Below are 21,009 nucleotides of genomic sequence, written 5' to 3'. Positions count from 1 at the left end.
TCTCTTTCTTTTTTCTCTATCGCAATATCGTCACACAATGCTATTAAATTATATATATATATATATATATATATATATATATATATACACGTATATATGTATATATATATATATATATATATTATATATCACAAATTCCTTGAGTTTAAAAACGTAGATATTTTTTTTACACGGTACAAATATTATTGGCTGTTCGAGAATGTTTCATATTTAAAGAAAAAGAAAATTGATAATCGTCAGTAAAGACAAACAATGACAACGACAACGACGACGATGCCGCCGCCACTGTTGTCGTCGTTCCATTCGCTCTTTTAGCTAATCGATCGTCGTGTTACGTCGTTTTGTGCAAGAATAATCTTCGTACGTTACGAAGAAAATCGATTTACGTTATCATTTTCACACGTTGCTAACATCTTTGCTATTAATAAATTATATGAAATAAATTATTGAGAAAAGATCGTTTGTATTTTTGGAAAAAAATTTTTTCCAACTGTAACAACGTGGCAATAATTGCGTAATTATTTGCTATTATTTAACGAAATTATTAGAATTATTTTATATCGAATCGCAATGCAACCTATTAGGGATGAAGGGATAAGGGAGAAGGGAGGAGAAGATAAAAATCGAACGTACATTTAATTTTTATGTGAAAATTTATTTTGATCGTTTTATTAAGTTTCGAGAAAATTTTTTTTTTTTTTTTTTTTTTTTTAATTTCAAACGATACCATATTAATCGTATCGTCCAATCAGATTTTGTCTTTTGATACAGGTAGTATTTCATGAAAATAAAGCAAAAGGAATGGGATATATTTCAAAATTATTCTGAAAGTGATTCGATTGAAATGTTATTGCGTATATTCATTTGAATCTTGTTTAAATCAAGATTATTAGGATTGTATAGAATACACGTACACATAACACACATATTTGTAATTTAATAAACAAATACATACTAAAGGCAATAGTATATGTGCGCTATATTTCATAAATTGAACTCTACGTATACCGACGAGAATATACAAACAATATCTCTCTTTCTGTTATATGTTATTGATTAAGTTATATTAGAATATAAAATTGTACAGCTTAAGAAGATGAAATTTAGATGCAGAATGATAGACCTTACAGCTATGCGAGATTTTACTAGTAAGCATCTTTCACGCTTCTTTAAGTTTATACTTTATCTTGTAACAATTAAGTTACATAACCTCAAATAGAGCTATTATTTCGCTTTGATCGAAAAATGAAAATTTAAAAAAAGAAAAAGAAAAATTGTAATTATTAAAATATTAATTATTCATTAAGTAAACTTTAAAACGTAAAGAAAGCTGAAAAATTTCGTACAATAATGCTACGTAAATAATTTTAATCTAGTAAATGTTTTTAAATGAAGGGATGTTGAAATTAATCGCATTAGAAATTTGGCGGGAATGTCGATTTGACGTAACAGTTTTTAAAAAATATGTATAATTTACTTTTTTTTTACCTTTTCTTTCAGATATTGTCACTATCATTTCAAAGATATCGAAACAATGTATTTTACGATTAACTACGGACGAAATTTCTTTCAATATCGGTTATGATAATATACCCGTTTTATGGGCAGAATTATCTCAAAGTCATTTTTTTACTGAATATATCATGAGTGGCGTTTCTGAAGAACAAAATGAAATTTATTTAGAATTTGAATCGTCAATGCTCGCTAGGAGTTTAAGTTCTCTTCGTTTACAGTCAAAGAGTGTAAAAATTAAATTAACAAACAAACTACAACCTTGTCTCACGTTTGAAATTGAATTATCATCTTCGAACGTGGAATCAAGACAATGTGTTCACGATGTGCCAGTAAGAGTTGTGCCACGAAAAGAATGGACCGCTTACAAAGTTCCTGATATATCAGAATTTGATGTAAGTTACATTTTACAAATTTAAAGTAATTTATATATCAATCAATTAATCAATCAATCTAATATTTTAGATATCCATAGATATGCCACAACTTAAATATTTACGTAATATCGTAGAAAGAATGAAAAACATGAGTTCACATTTAACATTAACAGCCGATAAAACTGGTATGTTTATATTAAGAGTAGAAACCGATAGTGCGAATGTGTCGACACACTTTCAAGGATTACAGGTTTGGTCTAGTGGTCAAACTGAAGACAATTTTGCAATATCTGCTACGATAGATGTAAAAAAATTGTTAACCTTTTTATCTTGGGACATTGTTCATCCCAATTCCGTAAGATGTAATATATTGGAAAATAAAATAGTGAATTTATTTTTAGATTTAGCAGGATATTTGAAAGTTCGCTATTTTGTTCCTGCGATTGCGATATAAAAATTAATTAATTAAATTATATAAGGTATGAAATAAAAAGTATATTTATTTTACTTTTTTTTTTAAATCAAATTTTTTTTTTAGTCCTCTTCAAAAATATATAAGATATGATTGATTCTTTGTTTATAGAAATGAATCATAGACATGTAAAAAACAAAAAAAAAAAACAAAAAAAAAAACAAAAAAGAACATTTAGTATGATTTAATTATATGCTAAATTAAAACTTCGTTCGTTTTCTTGTCTGAAGTTTTGATGCATTTGATCGATCTGTTGTATTTTTTGAGTTAGAAGAGCTGTTCTTTGATCAAGCCATTGTAAACTGTTCATATGTGCATTTAAAATCTTGCCGATCTGTACAATTGGATCACTAGAATCTTGAACTCGATTGGCTTCGTTTAAATGTTCTATTATCTCTTTTAAATCTTCTGACATTTGTTTTAATTGAGTATCAATATTTTCTGCCAGACGATAAGTATACTCTCTTTCTGGATCTGAGACAGATAATGATGCCAATTCTTTTTCAAGTGGTACCAAACAATCTTGTAATTCTTTTTGCTGGCCAACCTAGAAAATCAAAATAAACATTTAGATCATTTATTCTAATAGAATAATTTATATGATCAATAAGATATTAATACATACGACATAATCTAATTCATGTTCTAATTGTTGTTGTTCAAGCTTAACTCTTTCAACTTCCTGATTTAAAGTTACTATTTTTTCTCCATTGGTTATAAGTAATTTGTCCCATGCATTAACTTGTGTTGCCTGATTTACAAATACTTTTTCTTGTTCTTCCAATTCTAATGTCCATTTGTTAATGGACTCTTCAAGCTGACAGAAGTTAATAGCTCCTGGCTGTATAGCATTGGCAGATGAACTAACTCTAAATAAGATAGTAATTAATACATATTTATATTAATATTAAAAATTTTATTATTTCATAGAGTGACACATGTATTTACTTACGTGGTTGTAGTTCCTAAAGTGGTATGAGTAGTGACAGTTGCAACATTTGAAGGTGCAGTAACAGATGTAGTTTTATTCAGCATAAAACCAGTAGTGCTTGATGCGGTTGTACCAATTGAAAAGATGGACGCAGCTGAAGTTGTTGTCGCTGTGTTTAAAGAAAATACTGTAGCTGTGGTAGCAGCAGGTGTATTAGTTAGTCCAAATCCTGCTGTAGTGAATGGTGTGGGCGTAAATCCTGTTTGTATTGTAGATGTTTTTGCTGCATCTTGAGACAATCCTGTCACGGTGGGTGTTGTTGTAGTTGGGTTTCCAAAAGTAAAAATAGGTGTAGTAGTAGTTGTTGCGGTAGTTATAGTACCACCAATATTAAATCCAGTAGTGCTAGATGGCACAGAACTTGGTGTTCCGAAACTTATACCAGTTGTTGCAGAGGTTTGCGCACCTTCGGTACCTGTAAGTACTGTAGGTGTACTCTGTAGATTAAATCCTGTAGGTACCACAGTACTAGGAGTACTAGCACTTGCTGTAGAACTAGCCAATGTAGATACACCAAATCCAGTAACTGGAGTAATTGTCGCTCCAATAGTAGGTGCAGAAGTATTTGGTGTATTACCAAAAGTAAAACTTGTACTTTGACCTGGAGTAGTTATTCCAGATCCAAAAAAACCACCAGGTTTATTTTGAACTGGTGTTACTGTTAACCCGGATGTTACTTGTTTATTTGCATCACCAGCTCCGGCAAAGCCAAATGAGAAGCCTAAATATATTTGTATTGTCATCAATAATATTCATTTAACTACGATAAAGTTTCTTTTTTTTAATCTATAATAATATAAATGTATAATAATAAAACAAAAAAATAAAAGATTAACGTATATATACCTGTTGGTGTGGCCACATTCGTCGTAGTTGCGGCATTGCCTTGAGTTTTTGAAGGATCAAATCCAAAATTCATAATTTTATATTAAGTTACACTTTTTCAACACTTTAATACAATAACATTAATATCTTTTTTGCTTAAATACAAATGAAATAAAGCTCAATAGATTTTTAATATTTTACAGTTCATCTGTATGAAACAAGTAATAACAAAATTTAATAATTTATTATGAACAAATATAAACCAACATACGTCACTTTTCGTTTTGGCATAAATTCAATAGCAAAGAATGTTAGCCCACCTATTTCCGTTGCACATTACGTTAATACGATACAAAACATTTTACCAACTAAACCATACGAATTACCCTATTATATTCAAATAGTAGAGTTCTCATGAACATGTTATTAAGTTGTCCAATTGTTTACTTTTATGTATCTTATTGCATATATAGGAAAACAGGCCGATAAATATTATGGCATAGACGATATCACAATTTTTCGATCTAGTGGAGGACTTTGTTACGCATAGGCGAGACGATTTTCTGAATAAAAAAAATGAAGGTAAAAGTAGCCAGAAATTTAATATATTTAAAAAAATTTTTTAACAATTTTGTAACTATTCTATTATCAAAATATATTATAGGTTTTTTTTTTCTTTTTTTTTTTTAAGATGTTTTTATAAATCATGCTATTTGTATATAGAACAGAGAATATATCATATATGTAGATAAGTATATAATGTTTTTATTTATTATATTCTATTTAATATATTTATTGATTATATAGAAAAACATTTGTAAATAAGCGCAGTTTATAATTTTATTTCTATATTGTATATTATTTTTATGTGTTTTTAACAATAGTTGTGTAATTTAGTTTCATATTTTACCGCCTGCGTAGATCAACTTGCGCATAATACACAAAGTAACTTTTTTCTGTTTAACTTTATCGAGATGGTCCTTCCCATTTATGGGGATTTGTAATATAGTCTTATTGCATATATATATATATATATTCTCCATAGACCGTCATTCATTGGTTGATTCAACGGCACTACATTTTTTTCAATAACGTGAAGTATGTCATAGATATAAATTCAAATTGTTAAATCGTCTCAGATGGCGCTGTTACAATGGCGCCAACATTAATGTGTGAAAAGTCAGGTTAATCGGTATGTTTTCGTTCTTAGAAAACACCTCAATGGACGTCATCAAAAATTTTCAAGCAATGTCGTTGATTGTTTTAATAGAAAACAAGGAAGGAACTTGAATATATGACATCTATTTCGACAAATATGGATAAAGTAATCAAGGCCATCATAGATGGAATATTTAGAATTTTAATTTTGTAAGAGAAACGTTGTCGAGTGAATTGTGAAAAAAAAGAGAAAAAAAGAGAGAGAGGTATATATATACATACGTATACATATATATATAAAATGTCATCTATATAGATGTATACATTTAAACGGAAGATATAAACACGACGCGCCCATTAAAACAAAAATTGTAATGTGACGGTTTCGTCGAGCCATTTTTTAAACGTACCTTTTACTGAAAGACCGATGATATTCCTACGCCGTTATATAGTTGTATCATTGCGCGTATAGAATACGCTTTTTTTTTTTATTGTGCGATGCGTTTTAAAGACGTATTCTTTTATACGCCGATCGTCGGAGGGAAAGGTTCTCTTGGTTTGCATAACTGTTGAAAAAAAAAAAGAAAAAAAAATTGAGCATCGATAATGAAAAAAAAAATGATGTTCATTTTAACGTACATTTGGATTTGTTCATCAATTTTTTTCGTCGATTTCATTCATGGCTCAACTTTAACGGCACCACCTTTGTCAGTTTTGGTTATTGGTTTTGAAAATGGTTACGATCTTTCCTTAATCGCAAACACACTTTCGGATCAGGGTATCGACGTGACATTGGTTATACCTGAAAATATCGCTGACGATCTTCATGAGAATCTTATTGACGTTGAAGTTTATCATTTAAAGGATCCTCACGAGAAGTCCATTTATCCGGAGGACAATGCATTGAAATTCTGTGAGAGTTTATTCAACGATCAAGAATTGTCGCAAAAGGTACAAGAATTTCGAGCGACGATTACATTGTTTCCTCCTTTGAGGTTAGTCGTCAAATTCGTCCTTTTTCCTTCTCTAATTTATAAAATATAATATTCTTCATTGAATTATTGTGTTTTTAGGCACGATGGATGTTTGTTACCATGGATCAAATCGATCGATTCTATACCTGTTATATTAACTAGAAATGCTTATGAAGAAGTTTATGCCTTTGAACGTACCGGCGTGGCTTTGCCAATTTTAAAGGGTAGTTTTTGGCGTAGAATATTTATGAATTTTGCATGGCGATCGACATCGTCTAATATTCAAAGCAATTATGTTACACCGGCTTTTCATATAGCTAAAAAGTATTTAACGAATTTAGAGTTAAGTCAAGATAATCTATATTCAGATGTACGTTTAGTATTATGGGGTGCAGATTCTATTTTACGAATGGACTTTGCTTCTTTAACGCAAATGTTAGTTGAGGTGAGTTTAAAATTCAACGTTAAAAGTATATTTAATTTGTAATATTCATATAAATTAACTTTATCATAGATTGGATGTCATCATTGTAGAGGATCACAGCCTTTACCAGGAGAACTTCAAAAGTTACTCATTCAATATAGACTTGGTTCTATTGTTGTACTTTTGGAGGAATATTATAAATCATTCATAGAAGAGATTGCTAAGAAATTGTCACAGGGTAGACAGGGACAAGCAGTGGTATGGAAAATTCAAGAATCAATTTTTGACGAAGAGAAAAAACTTCCGGAAAATCTTTATCTCTGGCAAAACGTTGATAGACAAGATCTCATAGGTACATACAATTAATATTTAAGAAATAATTCATATAATCTATGAAAAATAATAATTTGAAAATTATTAATTCATAGGTAATGGTCGAACGCGTTTAGTTTTGAGTCATTGCACTGATATGGAATTATTAGAAATTGCCTTTCATGGTTCTCCTGTAATATGTTTTCCAAGGGATAAACAGGAATCTAAAAATGCTGCACGTGCCATCGAATTAGGTTTCGCACATTTAATCGATGATAATAACGATCGACGATCTTTTACCAGTGAGGATATAACTAATTTCATCAATACGATTAATACGTCAATGGATTATCGTGAAAAAGCTAGAAGAATTTCTGTAGCTATACGTGACAGATTAAATCCAGCATCGGATAGATTAGTTTATTGGCTTCGTTATGTCGCCAGGACGAAAGGTGATCGGGAAAGATTTCTCGTTGCATCTTCGAACGTAAACACCCTTTACGAAGATTTTCAATTCTTTCTTGGTCTTTGCACGGGAATTATCGTAGGTGTTTTATTGGCTGGCATCAGTTTTTTATTCCGATATATGCTAATGTCAGAAAAAATGCGGAAATCAAAGGGAAGATATCAACGTTAATATATATATATGTATATGTATATGTATATTTATATGTATATGTATATGTTTATGTATATGTATCTTTTTAAATCATCGTAAGTATACGTATTAGAAATTAATTGTGAGACACAATAATAGACGCTTTGTCGCATATGTATTTATATAAATGCACATGGATTACAGGTACATACATATACAAATGTTACGAACTATATGGTATATCTCATTTCTAATAGAGAGAGAGGCCTAATCATATTTACGAGAAGTTATTTAATTAGTAATTTTGGAAAAGCTAATAATATAATGTAATATATATTATCATAAGGAAAAATAAATTATACAAATTTCTCAATACTGCGGCTCTGTGTGATGTACGCGGCAATAACGAGTTTCTCGTTTGTCCTATGCGCCTTATCATAGAGTCTTACAAACATACGGACGAATAGAGGTATCTAGTAATAAACGTATCATTAAGATCGCAGTCCTAATTAAATTAGCGATTAGGTTGTTTCTGTTTGTTTCGTTTTTTTTTCGTATTTATTTATCTTTTTTTTCTTTTTTGGGGTTTTTCTTCTTTTTTTCTTTTTTTTTTATTTTATTTTATTTTTTTTTTTTAATTCTTATTTTTACTTTTTATTTTTACCTTTTTTTGTTTTTCTTTCATTTTTCATACAAAAAGGAAAAAATGAATTTGCAACGCTATCGGTGTTCGTTTGGTTGCATGCATACTGCAATCTCCTGATCGACGATTTTTATTCTATCGATTTTTTTTTTTTCTTCTTTCTTCGTAGAGTTTTAATTTGTAGCTCGTATATAGCACGTAAAACGCGTGAAAAGTAGTTACAAACGTACGAAATGTGAATATTTTTCAGACTTATTAGAGACTTTCTTTTGCTCGTAGACAAACCATTGAGTGTTATGTATAATTTTATAATATGTATAATTTTATAATATGTATAATTTTTTTTTCCCTCGTTTTTTCTTTTAATCGTAAAAAAATTGTCACGTATCGATTGCTTTCTATGATTCTTGTTTTTTTCTCTTTTCTTTTTTTTTCTTTTTTTCGCTTTTTTTTTTTTTTTTTTTTTTTTTTTTTTTTTATCAAAGACAAATAGAAGTAGAAGCACTTATTATTAAACATTATCTTCGTACAAACAATCAAAGAACAGGAATGTTTCGAGATGCAATCCTTAATCAAAGATTCGAATCCTCAAATCATATCATATTTTTGATTATGCGATCTTTTCGGGTATGTTATAAAATAAAAAGTATATGAAATTAATGTTATATTATTAAATTAATCATCATTCAAAATCATCAAAAGGTTATTAACGTTTTTAAATCGTACAGAATAGGATTATCAATTCTTTGCGCTTTTCTTTTCTTTTCTTTTCAAATTTTTCTTTCCCCCTCCCCCCCCCTTTAAATACGTTTCTTTTTTTTCCTTCATACAATAACGATAAACGTATGAATAATAAAACGAGGTCGAGGTTGTACAGATAAAAAAAAAAAAAAGTTTCAATTCGAAGTGGAAAAAATGACTGATGATACGGACGAACTAAGAAGGTATCCATCACAAAAAAGAAGTTGTACATCTACCTTTATCTTGTCTTATATCTAATGTAAAGCTCAATCAATCACTTGAAATTACATGTACGACATAAAAAGTTTCAAATAATAACTTTCAACAAATATCAATAATAATCTGGAACAATTGGAAATTGTCGAAGATTAAAAATAATTACGACGAACAAATAGATCTTTTAATTTACAATAAATGCTTGATATTGTATTGGACATCACATAGAATTAATAATGATAATTTAATATTAATTTTTTATTTAGAAAATTATTGCATATTGAAATTTTGCAAAATCTTTGATATTAAATTATCAAAGCAATTTGGTAATTTTTACGGTGATTAAATGGCTTGAAAATTTTCATGTTAAATTATATCGTATGTTCGTTACTACTTTAATATATATATGCATATATATATATATATCCTTCTTCGCGGCGACGTGTGCGACGAGTCTTAAAGTGTCATTCTTTTTTTTTTCTTTTTCTTTTCTTTTCTTTTTTCTCTTTTTACTCGCAAAACATGTTCGTTTCGTGCTTGGGCAGGATTCGAAAATGCGATATATGTGTAATTATATTTACGTATATACAGTTACACGGATCTCTGGACGTAAAAGCTAAATACGATATAAGATATTATTTACATTCATTCATTGGCAGATTTTTTCACGTTCGTTTACATACGAGTGTTTCGAGCACTTCGAGACGAGAATAAACGACGATGACAATGACGACTATGACGATGACGATGACGATGACGATGACGATGACGATGACGATGACGACGATGACGACGATTACGACGATGACGATGACGACACGATTTGACGTCTTGCGTTCGTCCTTCTTCCATGATAATACGTGAACGATATGGACAATCCTACTAGCATTTCATATCAATAAATCTACCATAGTTCTTCATATATACTTCATTCAAAACGTACATGCGATCATCGTACCTTTCTTTCTTTTTCTTTTTTTCCTCTCTTTTTTTTCTTTTTACTTTTTTTCTCTTTTTTTTCTCCTTTTTTTTTTTTTTTCTTTATTACGCCGAGAGTGCGGCAGCGAGCGTTACGATTATTCTTACTTTTTTTACGTTAAGACAAAATTCTAGGCGCTAGAGAGCATTGGCATACATTAAAGATACCCTACACTTTTTAGAGATCTTTTCGTTTTAATGATTCTTTTTTTTTGTTTGTTTTCTTTTTTACTTTTCTTTTTTTTTCCTTTCTTTAATTTAATAGATAAGATTCACTATGTGCGTGTGTATGTCTATCTGTTTCTGTGTCTGTTTGTGTTGTGTGTCTCTTTCTTTCTCTCTCTGGGTGTGTGTGTGTGTGTGTGTACGAATATGCGAGTACTCTTTTCTTTTTTATCTCTCTCTCTCTCTCTTTCTCTCTTTTTCTCTTTTCTATTTCTCTCTTTCTCTCTCTATCTTTTTCTCTCTCCTCTCTCTCTCTTTCTCTTTCTCTCCATCTATTTATTTCTCTCTCTCTCTCTCTCTCTCTCTCTGTCTTTCATCTCGCACGTGGATATTGCATAATTAATATTTCGAGCTTTTAATGTTGTGATGGTAATAATCACTTTTATTCAAGTTATAGATCATCGGACGAGCATACCAGGACGGTTCATCGTTAAAAATGAAAACACAAAAGATCTGATATGCGCCATATTCGTAGAAATTTAAACAAAAAAAAAAAGAAGAAAAGGAAAATAAATTTGTAATCAAATAATATTTTTCAGATTGGTCAAAACAAATGTAACGAATGTGCAAAGAAATTAATGTGTACTGTATGAAGTATGTCACAGTACGATTAGTTGTAAATGTAACAAGATATGTATGTAAAGTAAGCTTTTCAAAATGTTCGTATCTATTTCGAGTAATATATGCAATTTATTGATAACTTTTAGTAAATATTTCACTGAAATTGACGAATGCAATAGAAAAAAAGTATATTCATAAAAATAATCTCTTGAAAATTATTTCGATTTTGTAAGATAATAATCAATTAAAGCATTAAAAATCTTTGGACAAAACTATTAAACGTATAAATAGTTAGAATTTACAAAATGCATATATATATATATATAATTTATTATGAATGTATTTTATAAAAATGGCTTACTTAATTTTTTTTTGTCTTATCGTTAGAAGCCAATAAGCCAAAGCTAAAGCTTTTATTGCTAAAACTAGTAATTGTATTTTTTCTTCTTTAATGAACTTCGTACAGAATATTGATTATTAATTTTCTTTTTTGTTTTTTTTCTTTTTTTCTTTTTTCTTTTTTTTTTGTTTATAATTTAAAAGAAAATTACTCGACATTAAAATAAAAAAAGTTTCTTGAATATTTCAAAGATCCATTATAATGATAATACATACATACATACATACATACATACATACATACATACATACATACATACATACATACATACATATATATTCAACTTAGTAGTGTACAGGAATACATATATATCTCCTTTTAATAGGATATCTATCATCGAGAGTATACAGAGTATCCCATTTAAAATCTCGAATAAGTCTAAATATTTTTTTTCGGCGGGATAAAAAAATGTTATAGAGCAATGTTACATCGTTTGAAAGGGAAAGATGTAATGATATGAAATATATTTTATTTTAAGGTATTTTTAAGATATTAAGGTCATCGGTAGTTTTTTTCTTTTTTTTTTTTTCTTTTTTAGGTAGAATGGTACATTGGTTGTTACCACCGCAGTATGATAGCTCGTCAAAAAAATATATTCCTAGAGTATTATTATTTTTTCGATCTCAAGGAATTGCCTGGAATGAAAAGAAAAAAAGAATCATGTTTTAATTAGAAAAATTAGGGAGGCTCACAGCATGACCTTAAAAATATAACGCAAATCATAATAAATTAGATGATGAATAAATAAATTAAAAAGAAAAGACAGCTTCTCTCGATGTAAGATATAAAGTGATATTTAACACGAATTTTAAAACAATTGCAACGAATATTGCATTCTTTGATCGTTGTTTAAAAATTAAAAAACATATTAATACGAAGAGAGGACATCGTCTCGAACGTATATTATGTTTTGCTTTAAAATCAATGGAAGCTTATGTGACTTAAAAAAAAAAAAAACATCATTTAGACCGAAACGCTTAAGTTTAAGATTTCTACCTTTTTTTTTTATTCTTTCAAACATTATTTTTTTCTTCAAATTCGTGCTAAGATCAGACATATCCCTATTACACTAAATATTTCCCATATTTGATAATTTTATGAGCTATCATATTATTGTAATAAAAATATAAACATTTCACCAAAAAAAAAAAAAAATAAAGAAAAAATAAAAAAAATAAAATAAAAAAAAAATAAAAATAAAAATAAAAGAATAGGGAAAAATAGAAACACCGATGACTTTGATTATCTGAAAAAAATGATCTTGAAAGGGGAAGAAAAATGTTCCTGCTGTATTTCTCGTTCCGTGACATTCTTTCGTTCGTCATTAGAATCAAGCGGAAACATTTAGATGTACGGTTTCAAATGGGATAGACAGATACACTCTGAGCTTTAGAATTGGAAAAAGAAATTAATTCGTTCTTTCTTTTTTCTTCCTTTCTTTTTTTCTCTTCTTTTTTTATTCTTTTTATTTATCTCTTTCTTTTTTTTTTCTTTTTTGAATAATACGACCGTCGATTTTTCCTCATCGAGCGACGTAATGTCGTCGTTAATAAACATTTTCCGTATGCTCGGTTTGTCAATATCCACGCGGTCGACGCTGCACCTGAGAGCCAGACTAGCATAACGAGCCACGTGTTCGTAACTCCAATGTGGGTATGTATCCATGTAGACGATCGCCTCCTTAACATACCCACACCATTATTAATACTGAAACTCGAGGGGTCCGCGCATGCACGCATGCACGTATGCACGCAGTATATCGATGGCTTCCTTTTTCTTCTTCTATTCATAAACATAGAAGCGCGGACAAAGCGTATTACCCTGAGTATCCGAAATTATAGATAAATAAACTTAAAATAAATGTTGCCGAAGAGTGGATTATTTACGACACTCTGACTGTCAGGTACAGAACGCTTTTTTTCTCTTTTATTTCTTTGTCCTCTTTTTCATTATCTTTCTCTCCTTTCTCTCTCTCTCTCTCTCATTTTCTTGTTTTCTCTCTCTCTCTCTCTTTCTCATTTTCTTGTTTCTCTCTCTCTCTCTCTCTCTCTCTCTCTCTCTCTCTCTTTTCAACAGAGTCGTAGGTATATCGTCCCTTTTTTCTTATTTTCTAGCCTCTCGCGGCGGATATTGGTATGTATATATATATATATATATTTTTTTTTTGTTCCTTTCTATTTTTCTCCCTCACCCGATCTCTTAGCTTCCCATATCTCCATTCATATTTTCATCCCCATCTCCTTCCCCTCCGCCTTTCCTATTCCTCATATCGACTCATTTCATTTCTCTTTCTTTTATTTCATCAACGCAACGTTAAAAATCGTGCGATAAGAATACGTCGATTTGCCCTTGAAATCGATTTATGTATGAGTTATATTACTCATCTCAAAGAAGACACGTTGTCAAATTGCATGGAGTCGCGCGACCAATGTCTATCTTATTATTCTTTAATTGCAAATGTGTTCCTCGCGCCTCTGTCTGCATAGTTCGCACTTCACGTGACAGCACCAGACGAATCGGCAACTGCATTTCTCCGTGACGTCCCTTACCCTTGTTTGATAGCCACGACCGCAGCACAATAATCGGCAACCATCGAGACCCGGTGATGTTCGATTGCAAATTCTTCCTCTCGTTCCGGGGATGCCTAGCCTAAGATCAATCCAAACGATTAAATCCGTTTGTTCGTTTATTTTTCTTCTTTTCTCTCTCTCTCTCTCTCTTTCTCTCTCTTTCTTTCTATCTCTCTCTTTCTTTCAAATAAAATATTCATTCGTAATGAGATAATAGAAGCAACGATGTGGATCATCATTAAAATATTATTATCAGATTGTATGTAATTACGAAATGTCGAATCTATTCTAATTCTATATTCGCAAATTTATCGTTAATTAATGTTTCATTGAGTCGTTGAAAAGTTTTATGGTTCTTTTCTCATTTTTTATTTTTTTAATTTAAAAAATTTTTTTTTATTTATGTCTTTAATCCTAGGAAAAATTTTGTATGACGTGAAAATGAGAGTAAATTATTTTTCTTTCTTTCTTTTCTTTTCCTTTTTTTCTTTTTTTAAACTCCGTCACAATGCAGCTCATGTAAGTCGTAATATTAATAATGCGTTTGATGATGGTAATGTTAATGAACGAATCATACAAAAGATAGTTTGAAAAATTCCGTTTTGTAAAGAAGAGTTTTTTTTTTTTTTTAACAAAAGAAGCCTTGAGGAAAACTTTGTAATGTTAATGAAATTAAATAATGCTCACACAGATTTTTTGTCGTTTGAAAATTAGACGGAACTTTTTCGAGGAAGGACTTCTTTCCTTTTTTTTTTCATTTGTTAAAATGTCGTTCGCAAAAAACAATGCAATAATATATTGTCTATTTTGACGAATAAAATGTTAGTTTGGTATTAAAAAAGAAAAAAAGAAAAAAGAAACTGGAATAACAGTATTCACATTCTATTGAAAAATAAATTCGACATTTCATATTCACACAATCTAATTATATAATCGTAATAAGCAATATATAATTATAAAATTATATTCACGTAAGAATATTCTTTTAAAAAAGTTTAAAATTGTACTTAAAGCTGCCGAAATGTTTCTGTCGCTTTATTATTTACGTCGAAAGAATTAATAAAGAAGAAAATGATATTTCTTTTCTTTTTTTTGTAAATAATTGTTTTTCTACAGTATTAAGAGACTCCACGTTTCATGCTATGACTTCTGCTTCTAATCGTTATACATATATTTCATTCTGTTCGTAAGTGTATAAACGTACGTGATATTTCTTTCACAATAATCAGGACTGTCCTCCAGGTAAACTAAATCCGTCTTGTTCGGTCGTTTGAGATCGGGTTGCGCGGGCCTCAGTCTTGCGGGTCTTCTGCCGCCCCGTTGAGACAGTCGTACCAATGCCGCCCCATCGTGAAGAGCTGCGAGATCAGTTCCGGCCTCTCTGAATGCTGGAAGTCTCCTCCAACAGACGCGGACACTGCATGATCCGGACATGCCTGGACATGCAAGGATATTCGACATTCGTATTAATGATATCAATTCAAAATGGAAAAGATAATTGAAATTAGATTCCTAATTTAACTTAACCAAATCGATTAACTCCATAAAGGAAAGTAACGTTGAAATATGATAAGATGATATAAATTTTTCTTTTTTTTTTTTCAAATTTCCCCTTTTAAAATATAAATTCAAATGAACATCGTAGAATGTATAAATAAGATCTTGCTAATAGCTTTGACTTTTAGAATCGCAATGATTTACGATTAGAGGAGTTAATCAAATTGGCTTCTAAAGTGAATTATTTTTTATTCGATGGGAAAAAAAAAGAAAAAAAAAATTTCTTTGTTATTTAATGATATAGTATAATGGAAATTAAGGAAATTTATTATTAATATAAATAGTTAATACTTTTAGTGAGTGTTTTGATACTTAAATTTAAAGAAAAAAAATTTCAAAAGTGGAGCTAATCGTGATTTGGCTTTGTAAACGTGTTTCAATTATTAACAAATAATACTTATAATAGGTATCTTAAAGATATTTTCTAAACGTAAACATTATAAAATATTTAAAACGCGTGTACTTGTTCGTTGATAAGGTTCCGATCATATCGATTATTTTCTCTTTTAACATTATGATATATTATTTGGGCTCGTATGGTGTAATATCGTATTTGTTATTAGAATTTAATTCGATAATATAAAGTTATGATATTTAAGGAAGTTAAATAATAATGATTTACCGTGACACTTGCAAATACGTTTCATTTTTGAACGAACAGCTCGCCTGCCTGCCTCGCTGTCGTGTTTCCTCATAAGCTGACCGGCCAGTCCTTTGACACCATGCAGAATTCCTTCCTTAATTGATTCCTCAGCACCGTCGGTCCATTCTCTAGAGAACTTGTCTCCAAAATGTATGTCCTAAAGACAAACATTATGAGTTTAAGAATCTTTGTTCAAGGAGTGTTCAAGTTTAATCGACTTTTAATTAATAAACCGACGTAATTTATATTTGACTTTGTATTTCAGTGAAATTTCACAAACGTACGCGAAGGAAGGAAGGAAGGAAGGGATTTATTAATTAGGAGTATTTTCTGCCAGATGAATCCTGACGTTAGTTCGCTCGATGTGAACGAAGAGAACGGTTGGAAAACAAACATCGTTATCTCGAAAATCTGTCGGCTCGCTCGTTCAAGACATCTGTCCCATGGGATCTGGCTCGTTAAGGAGAGACCACGAGACGTTTCAAAGACGTCGAGGATTTAACAGAGAACTTGGAAGGAGAAATGGACGACAATACCTCTTGGTTGTAATCCTAGAGGAAACGCGACGAACTTCTCGACATTACCACCCACACCGTCACCATCAATATATATACGTACATACCATTACCAATGCAATCACCATAGTACTAGCATCGCTATCGTTCTCGGTGTTGCTTGCGCTATCCATGCGTAGAACGAAGAACGAACGAGAAAGGGGACGGCGGATTGTTGCAAGTTAACAAGCTTAACCCCCTTAATCCCGTTGTAAGCTTGCAAAGTCTACAAGGGGTCAGCCGTTCGCACGAAATGCATCCGTTTAGAGAACAAGCTTTGTCTTCGGCCAGGGTTAAGGTTTACGCGCTTAGAGAGGGAGGTCGAGACTGTAGCACTCTACCCTCTTTTTATCTTTAACCTCTAACTCTTCATTCCTCTCACGATTCTCTCCTTGAACGATTATCGTTGGGGATATATCTGTCCATAATTATGAAAGTGATCTATGTCATATATATTTCTTCTTTTGAGATATTTAAAGGATTACATTTGAATAAGTTAAAAAATATTTTATATATTATGTAAAATTTTAATTTAAAATTTTATTACTTGATTAATGAAAATTTATTATGAATGTGAAATTTTCTATGAATCTCATACGAAAATATTATTTTTAAAGTTTTAATTGACTTAGACCACTTATAGACCTATATATATATATATATATATATATATATATATATATATATATATATTAGAATACGTTTTTCATCGAACTTTTAATGGATATTTTATTTTTTATGGGGAAAAAGATAAGAGATTGATTCTTCTATTTTTTTTTTCTATTTTCTTTTTTTTTTGTCTTCTCTCTACTTAAGCTTCATACATTATTGATCATTTAATATTTAGATAAATTATTTTTCTCGACGATTTTATACAATTAATGTTACAAGCTAACAGTATTATATTTCGATTAATGAAAAAAATTAAAAAAAAAAAAAAGAAAAAAAAAAGAAAAAAAAGAGAAGAAGAAAAAAACTATAATATTAATTAACTCCATTAGGCGTCGAGTAATTTTCGGTGAGAAAAAAACAAATTCCAGAAGATCACCTACTTTCTCGAAGCGATCGAACCAAAGTAGTCTCTTAAGTATCGTTCAAAGTAGGAAAATATCTACGAGCTAGTGTATCGAGACAGGGAGCATCGAACCGGTTTAGACGGATCTTGGCTAGTTCTTCTTGCGATAGCCATATAAGAACGTGGTTTGTCCTGGGTAACAAGTGCAATAGTTTACATTCGGTTTCTGTATGCGTCATCGATTCGAGATCCTCGAGAGAGAAGTGTCGTGTCCCGTAATACTATACATTGTCATACGTGTGTGATTGTGAGATTAATTGATTATCACGTGTCATCACAATATACATATATATATATATATATATATTATATACAATTATGCATATCAATGAAATAGATATACAATCTTTAAAAACTATCGATTTTAAAGAACAATAAATGTCATGTTAATAATAACAAAAATATGTCAATGATAAGGTACTCCATATATAACGATAATACTCCTAACAAATTGTTTTTTTTATTTTTTTTTTTTTTTTTAGCTCGAATTGATTTCATATCGTAAGCATTAATTTTTAATATTCGATTACAAAGTGTCACCTAATTTTTATAGGAAATATTTATTCGTTAACGCGTTTAAATATATGATGCTTTTTGTATGTGTAAAAATTAATAGAAAACATTATCAAAGTTGAATTTTATTAAAAACGATTTCATCCCCTATATAAACTCATGTATAGAAAACTTTAGAATCGTGTTTTGAAAGTCCACCGTGGTTAGTTTACACTAGTTTCTTAACCTTAATTTACGAGGAGCATTACTTTGCGGGCTTCCGGAGGTATCGAAAGTAACGGGGCGAGGGAACGTAATCCCTAAAAAGCAGCTCGTCTAATCCCCCTATACAATGGTATAACCTACGGGCAACGAAAGATGGTAAAGGAAAAGACTCGTTTTTGTTGTATATTTATAGTTTCTTGTCTTTTTTCTTTTTTCAATTTTTAAATCCTTTAAAACGTACTAACTATAGTTTATTATAACGAACTTTTGTCTAGCGTATAAACAACACGTTTATACGTTCCTTTGTTAAGTGGATAAAAGAAGAATGCGATTAGTTTAGCAAGGAATGTATATATAAAGAAAAAGAAAAAGAAAAAGAAGAAGAAGTAGAAGTAGAAGTAGAAGAGAAAGAAGAAACATTTTAAAAGAGACTAAGAAGAAACCTTCATTTTCGTCTCATTACACTGCCATCATAGCGGATAGTCTTTCTATCCGTTGGTGCATTGGATTGGAAAATGGTATTACCTTTGAAAAAGGGAAAAAAGAAGAAGAAGAAGAAGAAGAAGAAGAGGAAGGAAAAAAGAAGAAAAAAAAGACGTCAGAAACAATGATACTCAACGGGAGTATTGAGTGAAACTTTCTCCTAAAGGGAAACCTTAGATCGTCTCTATCGAACTCGTATTCCTGGTATTTTCTGTAAACGAAAACTATATATATATATATTGTTTCTATAATTTCCCTATAATAGAAAATAAAACGTAAACGATTAATTAAGAATTCGAACGATTCATTTGACGATGATTAAATAAATAACCATTTCGGAATTGAATCGTACACCGAACTAACGCTCGATTAAATAAGAATAGTGAGATATACTGACCTCGCTACAGCCACCCCATTGCCAGTTATTCGGTCGGCGGGTCCTAATTCGATTGTCGCAGGAACAATCTGTCAGTTCGCCCCTTGAACATGCTCTGGTTACGCTGTAAGCGATTCCAGCTGCTGATATCGCGTAAACGAAAGCAGCTTCTCGGCTATCTGTGAATAAACATGATCATATTTTTATAAAAATTTTTTTAACGTTTATTCGTTCGTTCGTTAGTTTAGCCCTTTAATAGATCTCATTGACAATTGAGACAAATTTTTATCAGAAAATATATTTAACAATCTACATATGAGTCATTGATTTTGAAAGTCCATTTTTTTACTTTTTATATATATATATATGTATAAATAAAAATATAAACTTTACGTTAATTTATAATAAGAATTAGCTTTAATTATATTTTTTGTTTTTTTTTGTTTTTTTCACAAAATAGACTTGCCCTGCTTTCAATATCAACGTCTCATATAATAAGTTCATGTATGTATGTTATTTTAAATAGGATGAATAATAAATATGATATGCGATGCAATATGTTTATTATTTACATGAGTGAATAATAAATACGATATACGATGTATATGTTTATTATTTATATATATATATATATCGTTTATCATAATATTATTCATCTATTTATTTTGTCTAATCGATCCGATCTATACGATTGACAACGAAGAGAATATGTGTTATTAATGTTGAAGACGCATTTTAACGATGCATTGTATTTCGTCGATAATTTATAATTACTACTCTGTATTACTTACTGACTAACATGACACCGCCAAAAATGTTGTCCGGATTGTCCGGGCTGACAGAACAATTCCATCTAGCAGATCTGAATTGATGTTGACATTCTTCGATCGCCAATCTCGTGCCTGCGCTTACCGCCTGTGAAATTTATTTACGTTAACTCTAAGATGACACCTTTCAAAAGAGATATTAATTGTTCGAATTGAAAGTTAATCAAGAGATCGCGCGTACGTTTTACGTACATATACATACATATGTAAGAAAATTTAAATGTATATACTTATAATATATTAAGTAAAATAATTATACAATTATTACGATATTAATACGTACAGACATAATAACAATCCGAATAGGAGATAAAAATATCGTAATGTTATTAAATAATTTTGATCAACGTTATTATTTAGTTGAACTATCGTTATTAAAATATTTTTTATTTCATTATCATACAATATGTGTATATGTATATTTATATTTATTCTCATTAGATTGTTATTCGATCTTTTTATCATTAAAATGATGAAAATAATATCGTTAATGACAGATTAAAACATGGATATGCGTACGACGATGCGTAAAACAATGTGTCTCGATCGTGGTTAACGCGTGATCTCCTTTTTTTAAAAATCGAATATCTTTTGATTTCCGTCATCGAAAAGATCGAGTAGACCAACGGATAAGAAAAATGATGGTTTCCACGAAAGAAGGAAGAAGAAGAAGAAGGAAGAAGAAGAAGAAGAAGAAGAAGAAAATGAAGAAGAAAGAAACGGTCGTATGTAGGTGTGTCCTATTTGATGTATGAATATTCATGTCGGTCTCTTTTGTCGGTAACTCCGTGCGAGACTTG

At 30.2% G+C, this 21,009-nt stretch overlaps 4 protein-coding genes across 7 annotated transcripts in view; 2 read left to right on the top strand and 2 right to left on the bottom strand.

Annotated features, from left to right (window-relative positions):
• Positions 1 to 12: 12 nt before the first annotated feature.
• LOC124425386 (checkpoint protein HUS1) lies at positions 13 to 2,396 on the top strand. Its single transcript, XM_046965655.1, has 3 exons — positions 13 to 1,148; positions 1,501 to 1,907; positions 1,978 to 2,396. The coding sequence occupies exons 1-3, from the start codon at positions 1,097 to 1,099 to the stop codon at positions 2,341 to 2,343; spliced, it is 825 nt and encodes a 274-aa protein (XP_046821611.1). The 5' UTR covers positions 13 to 1,096; the 3' UTR covers positions 2,344 to 2,396.
• Positions 2,397 to 2,530: 134 nt separating this feature from the next.
• On the bottom strand, positions 2,531 to 4,527 carry LOC124425383 (nuclear pore glycoprotein p62). Its single transcript, XM_046965652.1, has 4 exons — positions 4,199 to 4,527; positions 3,314 to 4,073; positions 2,987 to 3,230; positions 2,531 to 2,908 (listed from the first exon to the last, which is right to left on the bottom strand). The coding sequence occupies exons 1-4, from the start codon at positions 4,269 to 4,271 to the stop codon at positions 2,546 to 2,548; spliced, it is 1,440 nt and encodes a 479-aa protein (XP_046821608.1). The 5' UTR covers positions 4,272 to 4,527; the 3' UTR covers positions 2,531 to 2,545.
• A 211-nt stretch (positions 4,528 to 4,738) lies between these two features.
• LOC124425382 (UDP-glucuronosyltransferase 2B14-like) lies at positions 4,739 to 8,018 on the top strand. Of its 3 annotated transcripts, XR_006942492.1 has the most exons (6): positions 4,739 to 4,759; positions 6,200 to 6,330; positions 6,409 to 6,754; positions 6,824 to 7,085; positions 7,162 to 7,759; positions 7,848 to 8,018. XR_006942492.1 is itself a non-coding variant. In XM_046965651.1 (4 exons), exons 1-4 carry the CDS (start codon positions 5,942 to 5,944, stop codon positions 7,680 to 7,682), a joined length of 1,518 nt encoding a protein of 505 aa, XP_046821607.1. In that variant the 5' UTR covers positions 5,612 to 5,941; the 3' UTR covers positions 7,683 to 8,018. The 3 variants fall into 3 exon arrangements, 1 of the variants encoding a protein (XP_046821607.1); XR_006942491.1 differs by lacking the exon at positions 4,739 to 4,759 and having other exon boundaries at positions 5,612 to 6,330; XM_046965651.1 differs by lacking the exon at positions 4,739 to 4,759 and having other exon boundaries at positions 5,612 to 6,330; positions 7,162 to 8,018.
• A 3,588-nt stretch (positions 8,019 to 11,606) lies between these two features.
• Positions 11,607 to 21,009, bottom strand: part of LOC124425385 (protein Wnt-1-like) — a 72,902-nt gene continuing 63,499 nt past the window's right edge. For both annotated transcript variants that reach the window (XM_046965653.1, XM_046965654.1), the window contains exons 3-7: positions 20,174 to 20,297; positions 19,404 to 19,561; positions 16,157 to 16,334; positions 15,182 to 15,413; positions 11,607 to 14,056 (exon numbers count right to left, since the gene is read on the bottom strand). In XM_046965653.1, the coding sequence (XP_046821609.1) occupies positions 13,855 to 14,056; positions 15,182 to 15,413; positions 16,157 to 16,334; positions 19,404 to 19,561; positions 20,174 to 20,297 (894 nt within the window). In that variant the 3' untranslated portion in view covers positions 11,607 to 13,854. The remainder of the gene's footprint in view (positions 14,057 to 15,181; positions 15,414 to 16,156; positions 16,335 to 19,403; positions 19,562 to 20,173; positions 20,298 to 21,009) is intronic.

This window comes from Vespa crabro, chromosome 7 (assembly GCF_910589235.1).
Source record: "Vespa crabro chromosome 7, iyVesCrab1.2, whole genome shotgun sequence".
NCBI lineage: Eukaryota > Metazoa > Arthropoda > Insecta > Hymenoptera > Vespidae > Vespa > Vespa crabro.
This window is presented reverse-complemented; position numbering and strand designations above follow the sequence as displayed.

Excerpts from the sequence above, each read along its gene's own strand:
- LOC124425386 (XM_046965655.1), top strand. The coding sequence starts at position 1,097 with ATGAAATTTAGATGCAGAATGATAGACCTTACAGCTATGCGAGATTTT. Across the intron at positions 1,149-1,500 it reads AGCTATGCGAGATTTTACTA|ATATTGTCACTATCATTTCA; the intron begins GTAAGCATCTTT and ends CTTTTCTTTCAG. Across the intron at positions 1,908-1,977 it reads CTGATATATCAGAATTTGAT|ATATCCATAGATATGCCACA; the intron begins GTAAGTTACATT and ends CTAATATTTTAG.
- LOC124425383 (XM_046965652.1), bottom strand. The coding sequence starts at position 4,271 with ATGAATTTTGGATTTGATCCTTCAAAAACTCAAGGCAATGCCGCAACT. Across the intron at positions 3,231-3,313 it reads ACTTTAGGAACTACAACCAC|AGTTAGTTCATCTGCCAATG; the intron begins GTAAGTAAATAC and ends TATCTTATTTAG. Across the intron at positions 2,909-2,986 it reads AACATGAATTAGATTATGTC|GTTGGCCAGCAAAAAGAATT; the intron begins GTATGTATTAAT and ends TTGATTTTCTAG.
- LOC124425382 (XM_046965651.1), top strand. The coding sequence starts at position 5,942 with ATGAAAAAAAAAATGATGTTCATTTTAACGTACATTTGGATTTGTTCA. Across the intron at positions 6,331-6,408 it reads ACATTGTTTCCTCCTTTGAG|GCACGATGGATGTTTGTTAC; the intron begins GTTAGTCGTCAA and ends TTGTGTTTTTAG. Across the intron at positions 7,086-7,161 it reads TGATAGACAAGATCTCATAG|GTAATGGTCGAACGCGTTTA; the intron begins GTACATACAATT and ends ATTAATTCATAG.